Below are 18262 nucleotides of genomic sequence, written 5' to 3' on the forward strand. Positions count from 1 at the left end.
GAAAATCCAATCTGCCCAAAGAGCTGCAATCATATTATTGGCCAGGTTTGGCTATGGGGAACAGAATGCTCCCTTGCTACAGAAACCCCAACTAGCTACTGGTCTGTTTCCAAGCACAACTCATAGCACTGGTAATGACCTATAAATAGTGAGGTTAAATTCTCGAGAATAATCTTTTGGAGAATATTCACAAGAATATTCTCGATTAATGAGAATATTAGAGAATCTTCATTTAAAATAGGAGAATATTCATTTTAATGCATTGAAAATGATATCATTTTAATGCATTGAAAATGAGATAATTAGTTAATATACATGTTTATTCATGGGCAAACGTCTACTGTTTAAATCACGGCCACCTCACATGCTGTTACATATAATTGTATAGACCTAGGCCCAGGCACTTTAAGTGTATAAAGCATTAAAGCTACTTTCTGTAAAAAAATCACACTGTATGGCCAAGGGTATAGAATTGCTAAGAATAAGGTCACACCAAAGTAGAAAAAAGGCTATTACATATAGTTGGAATACATACGAATTCAAATGTTTATCAAATTAAATGAATAGCATTTTTAAAACTAAAAAAAAAAAAAAAGTTTTCTGTAGCTCACATTTCAGAACTGCCAATGGTGAATGGCACAATGTAACTGGATCAAAAAAAATCATTATTCTCATTCTCGAGAATATTCTCCAGAGAATATTGTCACCTCACCTCACTACCTATAAAGCCCTATAGGGCTGAGGTCCAAGCTATGTGAAAGATCCAATGTCCTCACATGAACCGGCCCGGGTTTTGAGATCTTCAGGAAGGCCCTTCTCTCGATCCTGCCACCCCCACAGGCACACTGGATGGGGCTGCATAACAGGGCCTTCTCGGTGGCTGCTCCCAGACTTTGGACCTCCCCCCCCCTAGATAAGTCAGACTGGCTCCCTCCTTGCTGTCCTTTGCAGGCAGGTCAATGCCATTCCTTTGGGGACTAATTGGTTTGGGTTTTTGTAAGGAAGGGCTGTTGCAGTTTGCACCACTTGCATTTTAACAGATTTGTCTTTCCATCGTATCTGTTTCTAGCACAGTTTAGCTACTTCTGAGCTAATATCTGTTTTTAGCTTTGCAATGTTTCCAACAGTTTTTAATTTTTGTGAGCTGCATCGAGTCCCAGTTCTGGGGGGGAAGACAAGATATAAATAAATATAAACTGAAAGAGAGACTCAGGCGGCAGTCCTAGCCCTACCCGACCTGGGAGTAAGCCCCATTAAGTTAGGTAGGACTTACTTCTGAGGAGACGTGGCTGAGGAGTGCTCTGTTCAAAAATCCCCCATGAACCGCATGTTGCAGCTGAGTAACTTGAGCTGCTTCCCTCCCACACACATAAGGACCCACCATACTATCACCAAAACACATGAAAAAGTGCTTTATACGGATTCTGGCGCCCTTGGTATATTGGCTAGCAGGGTTCAGGCAGGCAGCCTCTCCCTGGGAGCTTTCCCCTGCAAATCAAGTGTTCTATCCCTAAGCCATATGGTCTGCCCCAAAATAAAGTAGAATTCAAGTCCTCATGGCTTATTTAGACAGTAAGCTGTCTTATACAGAGTCAGACAAGGGGCTCAGAATTGTCAGCAGCTGACCAGGGTTTTGGGGGGCCAGGAGCCTCTCCCTGGAAAAGCTGAGGGTTGATCCCAGGACCTTTTAAATGCATTTAAATGTATTTTTTAATCTTTGTTGGAAGATGCCCAGATTGGCTGGGGAGGCCCAGCCAGATGGGCGGGGTACAAATAATAATAATAATAATAATAATAATAATAATAATAATAATTATTATTATTATTATTATTATTATTATTATTATTATTAATATTATATCAAAGATGGTCCTTTCCCACCCAAAATAAAGGAAGACCATCGTTTTCCTGGCTTCAAATTAAAGGCTGGTTTAAATAGGAAGGTGCCATATCCAGGATCAGACCCTGCAGAGTGTTTTGAGGGTTTCAGGCAAAGGACTTTGCCCCAGTCAGTGCCGGATTTACGTATAAGCTAAACAAGCTATAGCTTAGGGCCCCACTCTTTTGGGGGCCCCAAAAAACTTAAAGCAAAAAAAAACCAACTGGATGTACATTTCCAAAATATAAGATAAAAAACAAATGAAATAAAACTTACATACAGCAACAGTGTTTTGTGTTGTGCAGGCTCCTATGGTGTAAGTAATGGAATATACAGCATATATTCAACACTAAAAACAGTGACAATTTGTTGTTGACAAAGGACAGCTGGACATATAAAAGGCCCCATTACCTTCAGTAGCTTAGGTAAAGGTAAAGGGACCCCTGACCATTAGGTCCAGTCGCGAATGACTCTGGGGTTGCGGCGCTCATCTCGCTTTATTGGCCAAGGGAGCCGGCGTACAGCTTCCGGGTCATGTGGCCAGCAGGACTAAGCCGCTTCTGGCGAACCAGAGCAGCGCACGGAAACGCCGTTTACCTTCCCGCTGGAGTGATACCTATTTATCTACTTGCACTTTGACGTGCTTTCGAACTGCTAGGTTGGCAGGAGCAGGGACCGAGCAACGGGAGCTCACCCCGTCGCAGGGATTCGAACCACTGACCTTCTGATCGGCAAGTCCTAGGCTCTGTGGTTTAACCCACAGCGCCACCCACGTCCCCATATAGCATATATTCAACACAAAAAAACAGCGACAATTTGTTGTTGACAAAGGACAGCTGGGCATATAAAGGGCCCATTGCCTTCAGTTGCTTAGGCCCTCATCAAACTTAAATCCAGCCCTGGCCCCAATCCTACCTGCAGATTCTGGGTATCAAACCTTCTGCATTCAAAGCAGATGTCCCGCCCCTGAACTGCAGGCCCATGGACGTAGCCAGGATTTAGGGGGGCAGGCCTTTTGTTAGGCGGCGCAGAACCTTAGTTTGCTATGCATTTTTATTGATTTGGGGGGCACTGCCCCTCCCTGCCCAAACCACACACCCCCCGCATCCAGCCAACCCCTACCTGCTTACCTTCACGCTCATACCTTGCAGAAGGAACAGTCTTTCGTTTTGCAGGGGGTTCCCGCACCTGGATCCTACCCTCACCCCGACCCCTCGCACCTGCCAGTCCGCCCCAAGGCCACCCATGCCAGCCACGCCCTTCAGACTGTGGCTGCAGCCAGCAAGCGCCCGCCCACCTGGCCCATGCCCGACCCACGTGCGCGGAGCCTCACCTGGCCGCACACCTTGCACGCGTGACCCGAGCCGACACGTGTCGCGCACGCGAGGGAACGCCGCCACCCTCACCCTCCTCCTCCAAACCCCAAGCAAGTGGGGTTTTAGCGAAGCGGCACTTGGTTCGAGGGCTGCCACGTCTGAACCCGCTGACACGCGTCCACTCGCCTCACCCGCTCCCCTGGCGCAGCTGCCCTCTCACCTTCACCTTCTTCTCCCCCGGACTGCGCTGCTGAGAGAAGGAACCAAGCCCCGGGTATCGTCAGAGGGGAGCGCCGGGAGGTTACGTCACGCCAACCGCGACGGCCACCACCCCCACTGCCTCATGGGAGATGTAGTTTCCTGTTAGGCCTTCCCTTGCGTCCTTCCAGTTCCAATGCAAGGTTGCAGGGAAAGGTAAGTCCCGGTGCTGGAAGCTGAACGGGATATATATATATGTGGGCTGTAATTATTATTATTATTATTATTATTATTATTATTATTATTATTATTATTATTATTATTATTATTATTATTATTTGTATATAGTATTATTGTTATTAATTGTATGTATGTGTTTAAGTGATGTTGTAGTGATATCATGGGCAAATCATGTAAATAAATAAAAATACTTAACTAAAAATGGAAATAATCAGAATATTTGAAATGGATATCTCATCCGTGCGCCATATGTACCCTACAGAGCTCATTCAGTATCTTATGGGGAGTAAAGACAATGGAGTCTGCTTACTGAGTGTGCACAGAAAAACTGCATTGGGAAAAAAGGAGGAATTTGAGAAGGGAATGCTGAAATGGTTTTCAGCAATCCAGGAAAACTTGATTTAGCTTAGATCTTTTAAAAGTAAGATAAAAAAATGTGTGTTCTTTGTAATTTTGTAAAATTTACTCATTAACTACATGAAAGGTACTCCCTGGTGTTAATTTTTTAACTTCCTAGTTTTCAAATGACTGAAGATTCTGACAGACTTCTCTGAACTATTGGGGTCCAAAGAAAGTAATTGAAAACAACGGCTGTTGAGGCATTTCATTCCGAATCTGCTAGACAGAGCCAGACAGGCAATGAAGACAGGTGGGTGTCTTAGCCCCGTAACATAAATCCTGGCTATGCCCATGAGGGATACACTTTTATTTTTTAATTTTAACGTTATGTTGCATTGCTATTTCTTTTTGAATCATATGGCTATTGTACCGTTGTATGTAGACTAGGCCACCCTATATCAGCAAATTTTTAATATCTAATGTTTTTTACCATTTTTTATGTGCTGTAAGCTGCCCAGAGTAGCTGGGGGAACCCAGCCAGATGGGCGGAGTATAAATATAAATAGAAGAAGAAGAAGAAGCACTTTGCGCAGAGAAAAATTCCATAGTGCACTCGCAGCTGCACAACCAGACTCCTCACCTGCCCCAGCTGCAACAAAACATGTCTCTCCCATATCTGTCTTGACGGCCACAGCAGGTGCTGAAACTCTCCAATGCTGTGACTTCACTCCCGAAGATGCTCTCTTCCACCATCTTCTGGGACAAATGGATGCCAACGGCTTTGATCACAGATAATGAGCTGCCAGGTCAAGTTCAAGGTGGCGGGTTGGGTATTGAAAGCCCTACACAGCCTGGGACCAGGATCCCTGAAAGATCACGTTGTCCTGTATACGCCAATGGGTCACTGTGCTCTGCAAGCAAGGGCCAAGGGGGTGATTTATATTTATTTATCTGGTGCTGAAGTGACTGCAAAGCAATCCAATCCAATCCATTGCAGCCTAACAAGATGGCCTCTCTGGAATTTACCGTATGTTTCGCTCCATAAGACACACTTTTTCCCTCCTAAAAAGTAAGGGGAAATGTGTGTGCGTCTTATGGAGCGAATGCAGGGGGGAGGCAGGCAGGAAAGGCCCCCAAGAGCGGCACACAAGCTCCGCGCAGCTCTTGTGGGCTTTTCCCCAGGAGCAAGAAGGGACTGTCGCGCCCAGTCAGTCCCTTCTCCCTCCTCATAGAAAAGCCCACAGGAGCCGCGCGCTCCTTAAAGGGTGCGCGGCTCCTGTGGGCTTTTGCGGGAGGTGGGGGAATTGCCATAGCTGCGCGCAACCTCTCCGGGTGGGAGAGGCTGCACGCGGCTATGGCAGAAGTCAAGACAGCCAGTGGGATGGATCCCGCTAGCTGTCTTGGCTTCTTTGCTCTTTGGGGCTGGGGGGGGGGGAATATAATATTTTTTCCTTTATTTTCCCCTCTAAAAACTAGGTGCGCCTTATGGAACGAAAAATACGGTATCTTTTTCTCATATACACACACACACACACACACAAATTTGCAAATCTGTCTGTTCTTTGCTACCCAGAGCTTAAATGCATGACATTGTTGATGAATCTATTCCGGTGAAGAGTTAAGAGGAGTAGGACCCACGGACTCCCCACACAGTGCAGTGTCTGAAATGGGAATTGGGACCCCTCCCTCCATGAGCGCCCCCACCGGTAAAGAAAACCAACAGTCGCTGCGATGTTTTTGTAAACTTTTTACTGTAAAAATCTCTGGTCGAAATCTGTACAACTTTTTGTGCAGGAAAACTAGGCATCCTACTAAGGAAGGGGCCAACTTTCCCAAATAAATACGTACAGCTCTTGGAAAGTGCCGCTCTGGGGCCTGCCTGTTTCGGGTGTGACGTCAGACCAAGGGGAGAAATTCCTAGAATGCTAGGAATTTGCCTAGCAAATTGGTGCCTCCACTGATCCAATGTTAAGTCAAGCCTGACTTGACTTTCTCCTGCCCACTTTGCAGAACAGGAGGAAGTGAAGTCAGCTAATGTTTTCATTCTGCCATCGCCTTACCACTTCAGTGTAGGTCAGGGTGGAGGTAGGAGGGCGAGTTGTGGCTGCCCCTGGGATGCGAGAAAGGGGACCAAATCGCAAAATTATTCAGTTTATTATTAGATATTTACCAGTAACTGGGAGGCACCATTTGGATGATCTGCCTGGAAGTCTAGGGCTGCGTACACAGTGGCACATTGAAAGCACATGGCTCCCCCCCCCAAAAAAAAATCATGAGAAGTGCAGTTTACACTTAAGGGTGCTGGGATTTGTAGCACTCTTTAACAAACTACATTTCCCAGGATTCTTGGTGTCAAGGGAACCATGTGCTTTAGAGGTATAGAGAAACACTTTGGGCTGTCTCTAAATAGATGCTACAAAAGCAGAATCAGAGAAGTCCTTCGCTGGAGGCTAAAAATTGAGGCGGCTTCCCTGACTGGGGAATTTTGAGCACCAGGGATGATGATGGGCAGGATCTGTTGAGGCAGCGCTCCTCACGGAACAAAATGGGGGGTTTCAGCAAGGCTGGAGCAGGATAAATTTCCAAAGGATCCTGCCGCATGTGAAAGGTTAATTAGGAGGAAGGGTGCTAATTAGGAGGAGGAAATATTCTGCCTGGAACACCCTGACTTTGGAACTGAACACCCTCCTCAAGAGGTGGGGCGCAGAAATGACAAATCTGTCTCCAATCCTTTCCATAAATTCAAGGGATTCCTCATTCCTGGTGGAGCTTTTCCTGCAGAGGCGTAAAAATGGGAGGAAAGGGTTCCCTCTCCCCGTTCTCTGTCCTTCCGGAAGAGTCGGCTCTAAGGGTCAAGGAAGGACACAGCAATGTAGCGGGTCCCTTTGGTGGTGGGGAGGCCCTCGTGGTAATGGGTCAGGCGGCCAGGGTGCATGAGAGTCCACCCCTTCCGGGGCGCTCGGATGGAGCAGTTGTACCTCAGGAAGCGACAGCCTCCGCCCTGAAAAGAAGGAATAACATTTAAAAAAAAAAAAAACAGCAACAAGCTTTTGTAGTGGAATTATAGTACAGTACTGTATATGCTGAAGGGACGCGGGTGGCGCTGTGGGTTAAACCACAGAGCCTAGGACTTGCCGAAGGTCGGCGGTTCGAATCCCCGCGACGGGGTGAGCTCCCATTGCTCGGTCCCAGCTCCTGCCCACCTAGCAGTTCAAAAGCACGTCAAAGTGCAAGTAGATAAATAGGTACCACTCCGGCGGGAAGGTAAACGGCGTTTCCGTGCACTGCTCTGGTTCGCCAGAAGCGGCTTAGTCATGCTGGCCACATGACCCGGAAGCTGTACGCCGGCTCCCTCGGCCAATAAAGTGAGATGAGCGCCGCAACCCCAGAGTCGGCCACGACTGGACCTAATGGTCAGGGGTCCCTTTACCTTTACTGTATATGCCTTGATAGATAGCCTATATGCGAAGAAAAGGGTTTTTGTTTTTTTAAAAAGCGTGTGAAAGGATTTTGTTAGGAGAATCTGCTTACTCAGACTGTCTTGAGAATGTGTCAAGGATGTTTGTGCAGGAAAAAGTCAGCCTTGAGCTAGCCAGACAGAGAAGAGATACCCTATTCTTCTTGCTAAATCAGACATCCAGCCTTGATAATGCAGGCATGCTTTTCCTGAGAGAACATGACTTTATTTACCATACTTTTAAGACTAGGTTTTTTAAAAATAAAAAATAATGTTAAAAAAGGAGGGGTAGTCTTATACACGGAGGCAATCCCCCCCATTTTCTTAATATTGAGTCCCCCAAAATAGGAGGCGTGTTATACACGGGGGCATGTTAGAAAGTGTGGGAGTGCCTCTATGTAAGTGTTGGATTAGGACCCAAGAGACCAGGGTTCAAATCCCCTCTCAGCCATGCCACTCTGATTAGGGGAACCTTCGGCCAGTCACCGCCTCTCGATCTAACCTAACTTACAAGGTTGTTGTAGGGATTAAATGAGGAAGAACTATGTGTGCTCCTTGGAGGAAAAGGTGGGATATTAATGCAATAAACAGAAAATGTTTACCTCTCTCCAGGCTAACTGTGAGTGGTAACTGAGGTCAGCTAGTGAAGAAAGATTTCAGCGTTTGGGACTTTTTAGGCGAGTAAGAGACAACACGATAGAGATTTAGAAAATCATATATGGCACAGAGAAAGTGAATAGGGATTTCCCCCCCCCCCCCCTCTCTCATAACCCTGGAATTTGTGGACATCTAATGAAGCTGAGCGTTGAAAGATTCAAGACAGATCATTAAATCGCAGAGTTGTGAGAGACCTTGAGGATCATCTAGGCCAGGGGTCAGCAAACTTTTTCAGCAGGGGGCCGGTCCACTGTCCCTCAGACCTTGTGGGGGGCAAGACTATATTGGGGGGGGATGAACGAATTCCTATGCCCCACAAATAACCCAGAGATGCATTTTAAATAAAAGCACACATTCTACTCATGTAAAAGCATGCTGATTCTCAGACCGTCCACGGGCCGGATTGAGAAGGCGATTGGGCCGGATCCGCCCCCCGGGCCTTAGGTTGCCTACCCCCTGCAATTCAGGAATATGCAGTTGTCCCATATGGGGATCGAACCTATAACCTTTGTGTTATCAGCACCATGTTCTAACCAACTGAGCTATCCATAAAATAAAGGACTTCTTGCAGAGCATAGTTAACCTGCGGAACTCACACCCACAGGAAGCAGTGACGGCCACCAACTTGGATGAGATTAGGTGGGCCATTGGCTTGATCCAGCAGGCTGTTCTTATTTTCTTGTGAATCCCAGCCCGTTAGGTTCCAGATGCTTTTTGGACCGGAAGAACAATCTCCAATGGCACTTACTTCGTAATCTATTCCGACGCGGTTCAAGGCAATGTTGATGGTGAAAGTGGAGGCGTCATGGTGCGGCATCAGCGAAGGCTGCTCGTCGGGTTTGTACCGGACGACAAAGGCCAGCTCAAACTGGGTCTGTAATGGGGAGCGGACAGAACATCATGAAAAGGGCCACCATGCCAATTGGAACGAAGACAGAGCGTTGTCAGGCTCAGGATCTGTCTATGGCAAGGCAGCAGATTTCACCGACGTGCAGAAGAGTGGCATCGCTGATTCAGTCGTCAGTCTCACCCCTCCCCGTAAGCTTTGTGCAGCCACTAGTATATCAAGATTGTTTGGCACTTTTGTTTTTTGGGGGGCGGGGGGGCAATCAGGTTGCAAAGTTGAGGGAAGGGAGGGTTTGAGACGTCACAGCCGCCAGCCAACTAGTGCTGTGCTCTGCTGGCTTCTACAGCAAACCTGCCCGAATTGATTCCCCCACCCACCAAACGCTGACTAGTTGGAGAGCAAGCTGAAGCTGAGTGGCAGAGGATGTGCTTTGCATGGAGAAAGATCCAAGTCTTCCTGGGTAAATCTCTTGCCTGAAACCCTGGTGAACTCTGCTGCCAGTCAGTGCCCAGCTAAATGGCCCGGTAGCCTGAGTCCATATAAGGTGGCTCAGGAACACAGGATCCTGTCTTCTACTTGGTCCATCCAGTTCAGTATTGTCTACACGGACTGGCAGTGGTTCTCAGACAAGGGAGATGCCCAGCTCTACCCAGAGCTTGGAACCTTCTTCATGCCAAGCAGGCGTTGAGCTACAGCCCTCCATTGTGCCGCCTTAAACTGAGTTAGACCAATTGGCCCATCTAGAACTGTCTGCACTGGCTGGCAGCAGCTCTCTGAGGTTTCCGAAAAAGGGACTTTCCCAGTTCTGATTGAAGATACTGAAGGCTGAACCTAGCCAAGCAGGTGCTCCACCACTGAACTATAGCCCTTTTCTTAAGACACAGGAAACCGTCTTATCCTGAGTCAGAGTATTGGGCCATCTAGTTCAGTATTGCATGCGCTGACTGGCAGCAGCTCTCCGGGGTTTCAAGAACGAATCTTCCCCAGTTTCACCTGGGGATTGAAGATGAGACCTTCTGCATGCACAACAGCTGCTCTACGGCCCTTCCACAGCACAATACCTCTTGGGGTTTTAAAAACGCATATGTGGCGTTTGCCCTCCTAGGTGACATCATGCTGGGTCATAAGGAAAGGGTTAAATGAGTGTGAAGTGAATGGCAAGTGGGAACCCAAGGGGAGGAGTTAGTGTTGTTAAGGAGTCAGTCGGGTGTTAGAGAAGGGAGAGGGAGGATACATCTGTGGGTTGGGATAGTTTGATGTGAGAGAGTGAGAGAATCTGTTAAGAGGAGTCAGCTAGACAGTTGGGATAATCAGTTAAGAGTTATTAGGAAGGTATAGGCCGGTAAAGAAGCTAAGATCAAGAAACTGACAAGAAAAATTATCTGAAACCATAAACCTGTTCAGGCTTATAAAATAAACTTGTTTATTTGGTTTAATGTTAACAACTGTCTGGACTCTGTGTGTACGCGAGAGAAACGGGTTGGTGGCAGCGGGGAAGCAATCACAGTGGTGGCACAGGGATCAATAGACCGTCAAACGTCCAGGGACCCTGTGTGATCGCCACAGCATATTTGTGCATATTCCAACCTACCTCCTCTCCCTGTAATTACTTCCCATGGCCAGCAATTACTTCCTATGGCATCCCCCCCCTCCTTCACCAACTTAGGGTCTCCAGTTCAAATCCTGCTGCAGGACCCAATTCCTGTTGATTAGATTCTGGATGTTCTCAGAACGACAGATGAGCCGATCCTTACCTTGGTGTAGTACCCAGGGTACAGCTTCTCCGTAATGGGGGCGATGTACTCCAGGAGAAACTTGTACCACTCCCGTTCAAAGTTGATCTGGTTCATGTGGATATCGATCGTCGGGACGTTTTCGTATCCTCCCAGGATCCGGGTGTCCTGCCAGGTTAAGAAGAGGAGGAGGAGTTTGGATTTGATATCCCGCTTTATCACTACCCGAAGGAGTCTCAAAGCGGCTAACATTCTCCTTTCCCTTCCTCCCCCACAACAAACCCTCTGTGAGGTGAGTGGGGCTGAGAGACTTCAGAGAAGTGTGACTGGCCCAAGGTCACCCAGCAGCTGCATGTGGAGGAGCGGAGATGCGAACCCGGTTCCCCAGATTTCGGGTCTACCACTCTTAACCACTACACCACACTGCTTATGCATTTGAGTTTTATTATTGCATTTCTATCCCACCTCCCTTCCGACGAGCAACAGAGGTGTACACTGTTAAGATATAGTTCTGTTCCACCTTAAAAGGGTACCGTTATGTGTCACATGCCTGTTTACTTCCAGCTCTCGCTGGGAACTTCCGTTTGTATATAGCTTTTGTGTCACTGCTGTTTTGCTGGACACAAAGGGAAGCAGACATGTTTTCCTTTGTTCCTGAACTATGCTGAATAAAATGCTGTACGTTATGCTTACACATTTCTCTGTCTCCCTCTTCTGCTGTGAGAAGATTTATTCACTCTGCTGATGGAGCATGCACGGCCTGTAAAAGTATCTGAGGCTCGTGTCGCTGATTGATGCTGTTCCAAGGGAGACCGGCTGCCGGCCGGTGGCTGGAGCCAGCTGGAGGCCTGCCTGATGCCCCCGTCTTCCCGGCAGTATCCCAACATAATTCAGACTCCTCCTCCCCATTTGATCGCAGCAACAGTGGGAGGCTAATGGGTGACGACTGGCCCAAATACACTAAGGTTACCAGATTTTTTTCAATGAATCCAGGGACACTTTTCAACTTCAATAGGAATGATAGGATTTTTTCAGGGGACTGATTTGTAAATCCGGGGACTGTCCCCGGGAAACAGGGACATCTGGTAACCTTAAAATACACCCAGTAAGAATGTAAGCAGAGCCTACTGGATGGGGCCAGTGGCCTGTCCAGTCCAGCACCTTCTTCTCACAGTGGCCAACCACATGCCTGTTGTGGGGAGCCTGCAAGCAAGACTCAAGGCAATAGCACACTCCCTTCCTGTGGCTTCCAGCTGATGGCATTCAAGAGGATTCCTGCCTCTGACTGGAGAGAGAGCATAGCCAGCTTGCCTAGTAGACCTCCTCCACAAACTGGTCCTTTTTTTTAAAGCCAACCAAGCTGGTACCCATCACTTCCTCCTGCAGAAGTGAGTTCCACAGTTTGGGTACGGGGAACTCAGCATCCCCACTGCGAGCCAATGGTTTTTGAGGGTTTGCTTCAGAATGATGCTCTCTAGAAGCTTATTCCTTTCTGTGTGTACAAGGAAAGCCAGACCTCAGAAGTCTGTGAAGGATACTGTCTTCTCGGGGGACTAAAGAACCCTTATTTAATCCTTCGTCGTACAGCTGCAGAACAGCTGAAGGAATATATATTGTCTCTAATCCCTAAAATATATGAGGCAGAATATTCACATCTGTGCGCCTGAAAAATGTGGAGCGGCTTGCATTGCACTAGCCCTGTATAATTAAGTGCTTTTGAAAGGTTATTTTTAAAAATAATAATGGAACCACGCCCTTGTCTAAATGATTTGTGCTCATACCTTTGTGGTCCCACACAGTTCAACATCTGATCAGAACTGTTGCTTCAACAAAATTATTATACTGTTTATCCTAGTATTTTTGTCACTTGGTATTTCAAGTTACTTTTCAATGCTGATTTGCATTACATAACTGATGCAGGCTAGAGTTTCAAACTGAAGTACTACCAAAATCAAAAGGGTCTCCCATATGAATGCTTCCTATTTTGTTAACCGCCCTGAGACCTCCGGGTATAGGGTGGTATATGCCGTATTTTTCCATCTATAAGACGGGCAACTACCAATCCCCAGTCCATCCTCGGCACTATCCGTGTATAAGACGCCCACTGATTTTTGACATTATTATTTTTTGGGGGGAAACCTAGTCTTATACACGGAAAAATATGGTAAATTCAATATATAATAATAATAATATTATAATATATTTCCTTCAACCAACTGATACAGAAATGGAAAAAATACAGTTCACACAGAATGCTTTATCTAAGCAGAACCAAAAGAGAGGAAAGTCTGGGCTATGTGCTTCTACAATGAGAAAGATATAGGCTTTCTTTTTAAAGCAAAGATTCTTAATTGCTTTAGGTGGTAGTCCCTTTTCAGGCTTCTTTTTTAAAAAAACATACATTTTGCTTAGTGATGAAGAGTTCTGCATAGCACAGAAGTCTGCATGGAACTGGCTCCCATAGGAGGCAGGGACGGCCAAGCAGCCTAGATGGCTTGGAAAGAGGACTGAACAAATGAGCAGAGGGCTATGCACTGAATATTCCAACATTATTGGATGCCCATGAGCTCTGGTGTTACGAGAGAGGAAGAAAATCTTTTTCATATCCGTTATCTCCAAACCGTGCGTCATTTTACAGCGGAACCTTTAGTTCTGGATACGTAAATTTCGGGTTACGAACACGGCAAACCTGGAAGCGTATACTTCTGGGTTTCGCCGCATCCGCAGAAGTGCTCAATCGCGCCGTGCACATGCACAGAAGCGATGTCTCTGCCTACAGATTTTTCGGGTTGCGGACAGACCCCTGGAATGAATTTAATTCGTATCCGGAGGGTCCACTGTTTAAACTTCTATCCGATGAGCTTCATAGCTGAGTGGGGATTCAAACCTCAGTCTCTCAGGTCTTCGTTCAATTATTTTATTGTTGTTAGCCGCTCTGAGCCCAGCTTCGGCTGGGGAGGGCGGGATATAAATAAAATTATTATTATTATTATTATTATTATTATTATTATTATTATTATTATTATTATTATTTGTAACCCAGAGATACAAACAAGCAGAGCTCGGATTCAAACAATTACAGTGGTACCTCGGGTTAAGTACTTAATTCATTCCAGAGGTCCGTACTTAACCTGAAACTGTTCTTAACCTGAAGCACCACTTTAGCTAATGGGGTCTCCTGCTGCTGCCACACCACCGGAGCACGATTTCTGTTCTCATCCTGAAGCAAAGTTCTTAACCTGAAGCACTATTTCTGGGTTAGTGGAGTCTATAACCTGAAGCGTATGTAACCCGAGGTACCACTGTATTAGAATCCTTCTTTTAAAATGCATCTGTTAATGAATTTGGTAGATTTACCACCAAGGGCTGTCTTACCGTGTTGCCTCCCTTGGACCACTGGCCAAAATTCTCCATCTCTTCTACGAGTTCATCGCAAGCTGCGTCGGTAAATATCGGAAACCAGTAAACATCCGGGCAGGGCTAGCAAGACAGAAGAACCGTAAGAGCTTAGGGAGTATGAGAGGAAGGGCAAAGGAAAACAGAAATAAAGACCAAAACAGTCAGGGTTCTGGATATTTCAGGAAGCATCACCTATTGTATGAAAACAACCCACCCCACTCCTGACCCCCCACAAAGGTTTGAGAACCTATAATGAATCTCCATTGCAAACGTTGCTTTTTTGTTGTGTATGTCACAGTCACTAGCCAATCGTCACTAGCCAATCAGTGCTGGGCAGAGCAAATGAGGGCAGAGGAAGATGAGTGAATCTCTTGAGGAAGGGAATTCCAAAGCTCCAGGGCAATCACAGAAGAGGCACTGCTACTATGTGAATGCCCTCTGGGGTGCTTTTCCTTGGGGAGTTCCATTCATCTCCTTTTCTGTCACTCATCCATCGGCTGACTAAGATGAATTTCTTCCATCATTTTGGCTCGTCCACACTTCGGCTTGTGCCGTGCCTAGAAAGCATGAGTCCCCTTGCCCTGCTGCTTTCCAAGGCAAAAGCTGCTCTTTCGCGATCAATTGGAACAAAAGGCAATCCGGGGAAAACCTGAATTACTGTTTGCTCCAATTGAGCGCTAAAGAGTGGTTTTCCCTGGGGGAAAGCAGTAGGAGAGGAAGTGTGGTAACTCTCTCTCTCTTTTTAAAAGACATTTTGATTTCTATTTTCATACGTTGTTTTGATTATCTTCTCTTAATCGTATACTGCGTATCGGATTAGCAATGCCTTGTTGAAAAGCGTTTTCTTTTAAACTTGGTAAATAAACCAATAAATGGCAGGCAACAAAACGTCTCAGAAATAGATTGCAAAATAAAATATCGTGAATTCAGATACTTACGTTGAAGGATTTATAACCCACCTTTTTAAAAATCCACAAGGCAGCTTACAAAGATAAGAAATATGCTCTTGAGACACAAGCAATATAAAATAAATTCCCATACACACAGACACAGAAAGTGTTGCTAAACAGGATTTTTAAAAAAATAACCACATATTAGAACTGGGTGAAAGCAAAACACAGAACATAAGACGGGCCTGCTGGATCAGAACATCAGCCAACCAGGTGCCCCAGAAGGGAGCCCACAAGCAGGATTTGAACCCAAGATCCCTCTCTCCTCCTGTAGTTTCCAGCAACTGCCATTCAGAAGCATTAGTGCCTCCAGCTACGAAGCCAAATGAGTATCTCTGGGGAAGCCACCACCAAAAAGGCCATGCGCACCCGAACGTGGGGCCCTGGCAGCAGGCACCTCCTTCAGTTTGCCTATGCTGCTCTTTAGGTCCTCAACACCCCAATTCAGCAGTCCCGTTTCAAAAGAGTCAAGGGCTATTTACCGTTTCTACCAGTTTCCCTTTCAAGGCTGTGGTGTAGTTTTCGTGAATGTACTTCTCTTTCCAGTCCTGTGTCAGGAGAAAATAAGAACAAATGAACGTTGGGGGGCTGGGTGGGTGAGGAAGGTGACACATTCTTAAATCATATCCTTGTGGTGTGGGGACTAACGGGTGGCAGGAGATGGAAGAATGGCAGATGAAAGTGATGGACTACATGGAATTGGCAGAAATGACTGGCAGAATTCATGACCAGGGAGAAGAGTCGGTGGAGGAAGATTGGAAGAAATTTAAGGACTATTTGCAGAAGCACTGTAAAATTAAGGAATGTTAAAATGATGTCTGATGGAAAATAAGTGGTATTGGTAAAAAGACTTTTAAGAAAATGTAAATAGGGATTGATAATTGGAAAATTGATATTTATAATAGGTTAATATCTTGAGTGAGGATAAATGTTAGAGGGTAAGGATTTGCTGAATTTAATATCTGAACTGAAATACAAAATGGGAGGTGTGAGGAGGTCAAGAAACTAGTGAATGGAGTATAAGATTTGAAAATACTAATCTATTTTCTGTTTTGTCTTTTGGTTTTTCTTTTGTTTTTATTCTTTCTTTTTTCTTCCCTTTCTTTGTTAATTGTCTTCTATTGTGTATTTTTTATGTGTTTTTGTATTTTTATATTTTTGTAGATTTTCTTATGTTTAAATTTTGGAATTTTTTATTGATTGTGAAACCTTAATAAACATTATTATAAATAAATAAAAAAAATAACGGGTGGCAGGAGAAATGGTTTTGTGTAAGCCCTTACGGTGGCTATTAGAGACTTAAGGCTGGAAAGACAAGCGTCCGCCATGTATTACCCAATGGATTGAAGATATCATGTCCTTCCGTCTATGTTTGAATGTATGGCTTATGATTGTCAATTTTATCGAGACGCCCATTTGGAGACAGGTACCCAGGGGCTCAGGGTGGTGCTGTGGGTTAAACCACAGAGCCTAGGACTTGCCGATCAGAAGGTTGGTGGTTCGAATCCCCGCCACGGGGTGAGCTCCCGTTGCTCGGTCCCTGCTCCTGCCAACCTAGCAGTTCAAAAGCATGTCAAAGTGCAAGTAGATAAATAGGTACCACTCCGGCGGGAAGGTAAACGGCGTTTCCGTGCACTGCTCTGGTTCGCCAGAAGCGGCTTAGTCATGCTGGCCACATGACCTGGAAGCTGTACGCCGGCTCCCTCGGCCAATAAAGCGAGATGAGTGCCACAACCCCAGAGTTGGCCACGACTGGACCTAATGGTCAGGGGTCCCTTTACCTTTACCTTACCCAGGGGCTCATGTCTGAGAAAAATCCACCCTAATTTTAAAAGCTTGGGCTGGGGTTCAAAATTAAGCTCATAACGGGTGGCCCTGGGGAAATCGCATGCCCCATGTCTCCCAAATGTTTGCAGCTGAATTAAAATTGGAAGCTCCCATTCTCTTAAGAACATAAGGGGAGCCTGGCTGCAGGATCAGGCCCATGGCCCATTTAGTCCAGCTTGCTGTTCTCACAGTGGCCAACGAGATGAATCAATGGGAAACTCACCAGCAAGACCTGAGCGCAGAATCACTCTCCCCACTTGTGATTCCCATCCCTGCAGCTGGGATTATTCAAACTCCCACCGCCACTATTTAAAACTTTCCGGAAAACCCACATCACCACTGAACACACAGCAGCAGCACGAACACAGGACCTCTCCTCTTGCTCGGCTTACACATTTCTCCCTTCAAACTGGTTCCTAGACAAATCCTGCTAGCTCCTAAGTTTTGCAAAAGGTACTGCCCGCCGGGTTATTCCACAAGAGACACCTCACCTCCGGGTTGCTGAAGATCTGCCAGAGATCGTTGTGCAGGTGGCTTGTCTGATAAGTCTCCAGCGAGAGGATATGGCCAAACTGTTGCTGATTCGTCACAAAGAGGAAGATGCCCTGCAAATGAGGAGAACTGTTGCTCACAATTGAAAACTAGTATCCCGTGAAGCCCATCTACCCTGTGGTTTCTTTTCCCAGTTGGCCTAGTCTGTGGTTTTCCTCCCCACTATTCCAGAACAACACAGCTTCTTGCCCAGGAGTGTAGTGGCAAATTCAGAAGTGCAGGGTTGCTTCATGATAGCCACAGCTATGCCCCCTTCTAAGATTATGCAACCTTCTAAGAATATCCAATAATTAGGGACGCATTGCAACGATCAGGGCAGATCTCAATGCATTGCCTGTCAGCTAGATCTACTATTTTCTGTGCACATACACAGAACCTTAGCATTGCAGATTTGGAAGGGACCCCAAGAGTCATCTAGGTCAACCCCCTCCAATGCAGGGGTAAATTATGAGTGATCCAATATCTTCTTTTGGAGAGACATCACCTTGCCAACAAAGGTCCGTATAGTTAAAGCTATGGTTTTCCCAGTAGTGATGTATGGAAGTGAGAGCTGGACCATAAAGAAGGCTGATCGCCGAAGAATTGATGCTTTGGAATTATGTTGCTGGAGGAGGCTCTTGAGAGTCCCATGGACTGCAAGAAGATCAAACCTCTCCATTCTGAAGGAAATCAGCCCTGAGTGCTCACTGGAAGAACAGATCCTGAAGCTGAGGCTCCAATACTTTGGCCACCTCATGAGAAGAGAAGACTCCCTGGAAAAGACCCTGATGTTGGGAAAGATGGAGGGCACAAGGAGAAGGGGACGACAGAGGACGAGATGGTTGGACAGTGTTCTCGAAGCTACCAGCATGAGTCTGACCAAACTACG

The 18262-nt window shown here is 46.1% G+C and overlaps 2 protein-coding genes and 1 long non-coding RNA gene across 11 annotated transcripts in view; 1 reads left to right on the forward strand and 2 right to left on the reverse strand.

Moving 5' to 3' along the window:
• The window catches only part of MFN2 (mitofusin 2), a 41863-nt gene extending 38353 nt beyond the window's left edge, over nucleotides 1–3510 (reverse strand). Inside the window, exon 1 of one of the 8 annotated variants that reach the window (XM_081202999.1) lies at nucleotides 3422–3510. The gene's annotated coding sequence lies outside the window, so the exon portion shown is untranslated. Of the gene's footprint in view, nucleotides 1–3009; nucleotides 3114–3212 lie in introns of those variants that run through there. The other 7 variants (XM_081202998.1, XM_081202997.1, XM_081203002.1 and 4 more) reach the window with 7 other exon arrangements.
• The window catches only part of LOC308592072, a 33433-nt gene continuing 18671 nt past the window's right edge, over nucleotides 3501–18262 (forward strand). Inside the window, exons 1-3 of one of the 2 annotated variants that reach the window (XR_014010346.1) lie at nucleotides 3501–3609; nucleotides 4151–4282; nucleotides 8779–8901. This is a non-coding gene — a long non-coding RNA (uncharacterized lncRNA). Of the gene's footprint in view, nucleotides 3610–4150; nucleotides 4283–8778; nucleotides 8902–18262 lie in introns of those variants that run through there. The other variant, XR_014010345.1, reaches the window with a different exon arrangement.
• The window catches only part of PLOD1 (procollagen-lysine,2-oxoglutarate 5-dioxygenase 1), a 38877-nt gene continuing 26319 nt past the window's right edge, over nucleotides 5705–18262 (reverse strand). The window contains exons 14-19 of the mRNA XM_081203033.1: nucleotides 17334–17447; nucleotides 15498–15563; nucleotides 14042–14146; nucleotides 10688–10834; nucleotides 8835–8960; nucleotides 5705–6973 (exon numbers count right to left, since the gene is read on the reverse strand). Of these exons, the coding sequence (XP_081059159.1) occupies nucleotides 6818–6973; nucleotides 8835–8960; nucleotides 10688–10834; nucleotides 14042–14146; nucleotides 15498–15563; nucleotides 17334–17447 (714 nt within the window). The 3' untranslated portion in view covers nucleotides 5705–6817. The remainder of the gene's footprint in view (nucleotides 6974–8834; nucleotides 8961–10687; nucleotides 10835–14041; nucleotides 14147–15497; nucleotides 15564–17333; nucleotides 17448–18262) is intronic.

The sequence above is a fragment of the Podarcis bocagei genome, assembly GCF_964188305.1.
Source record: "Podarcis bocagei genome assembly, chromosome: 7".
Lineage (NCBI taxonomy): Eukaryota > Metazoa > Chordata > Lepidosauria > Squamata > Lacertidae > Podarcis > Podarcis bocagei.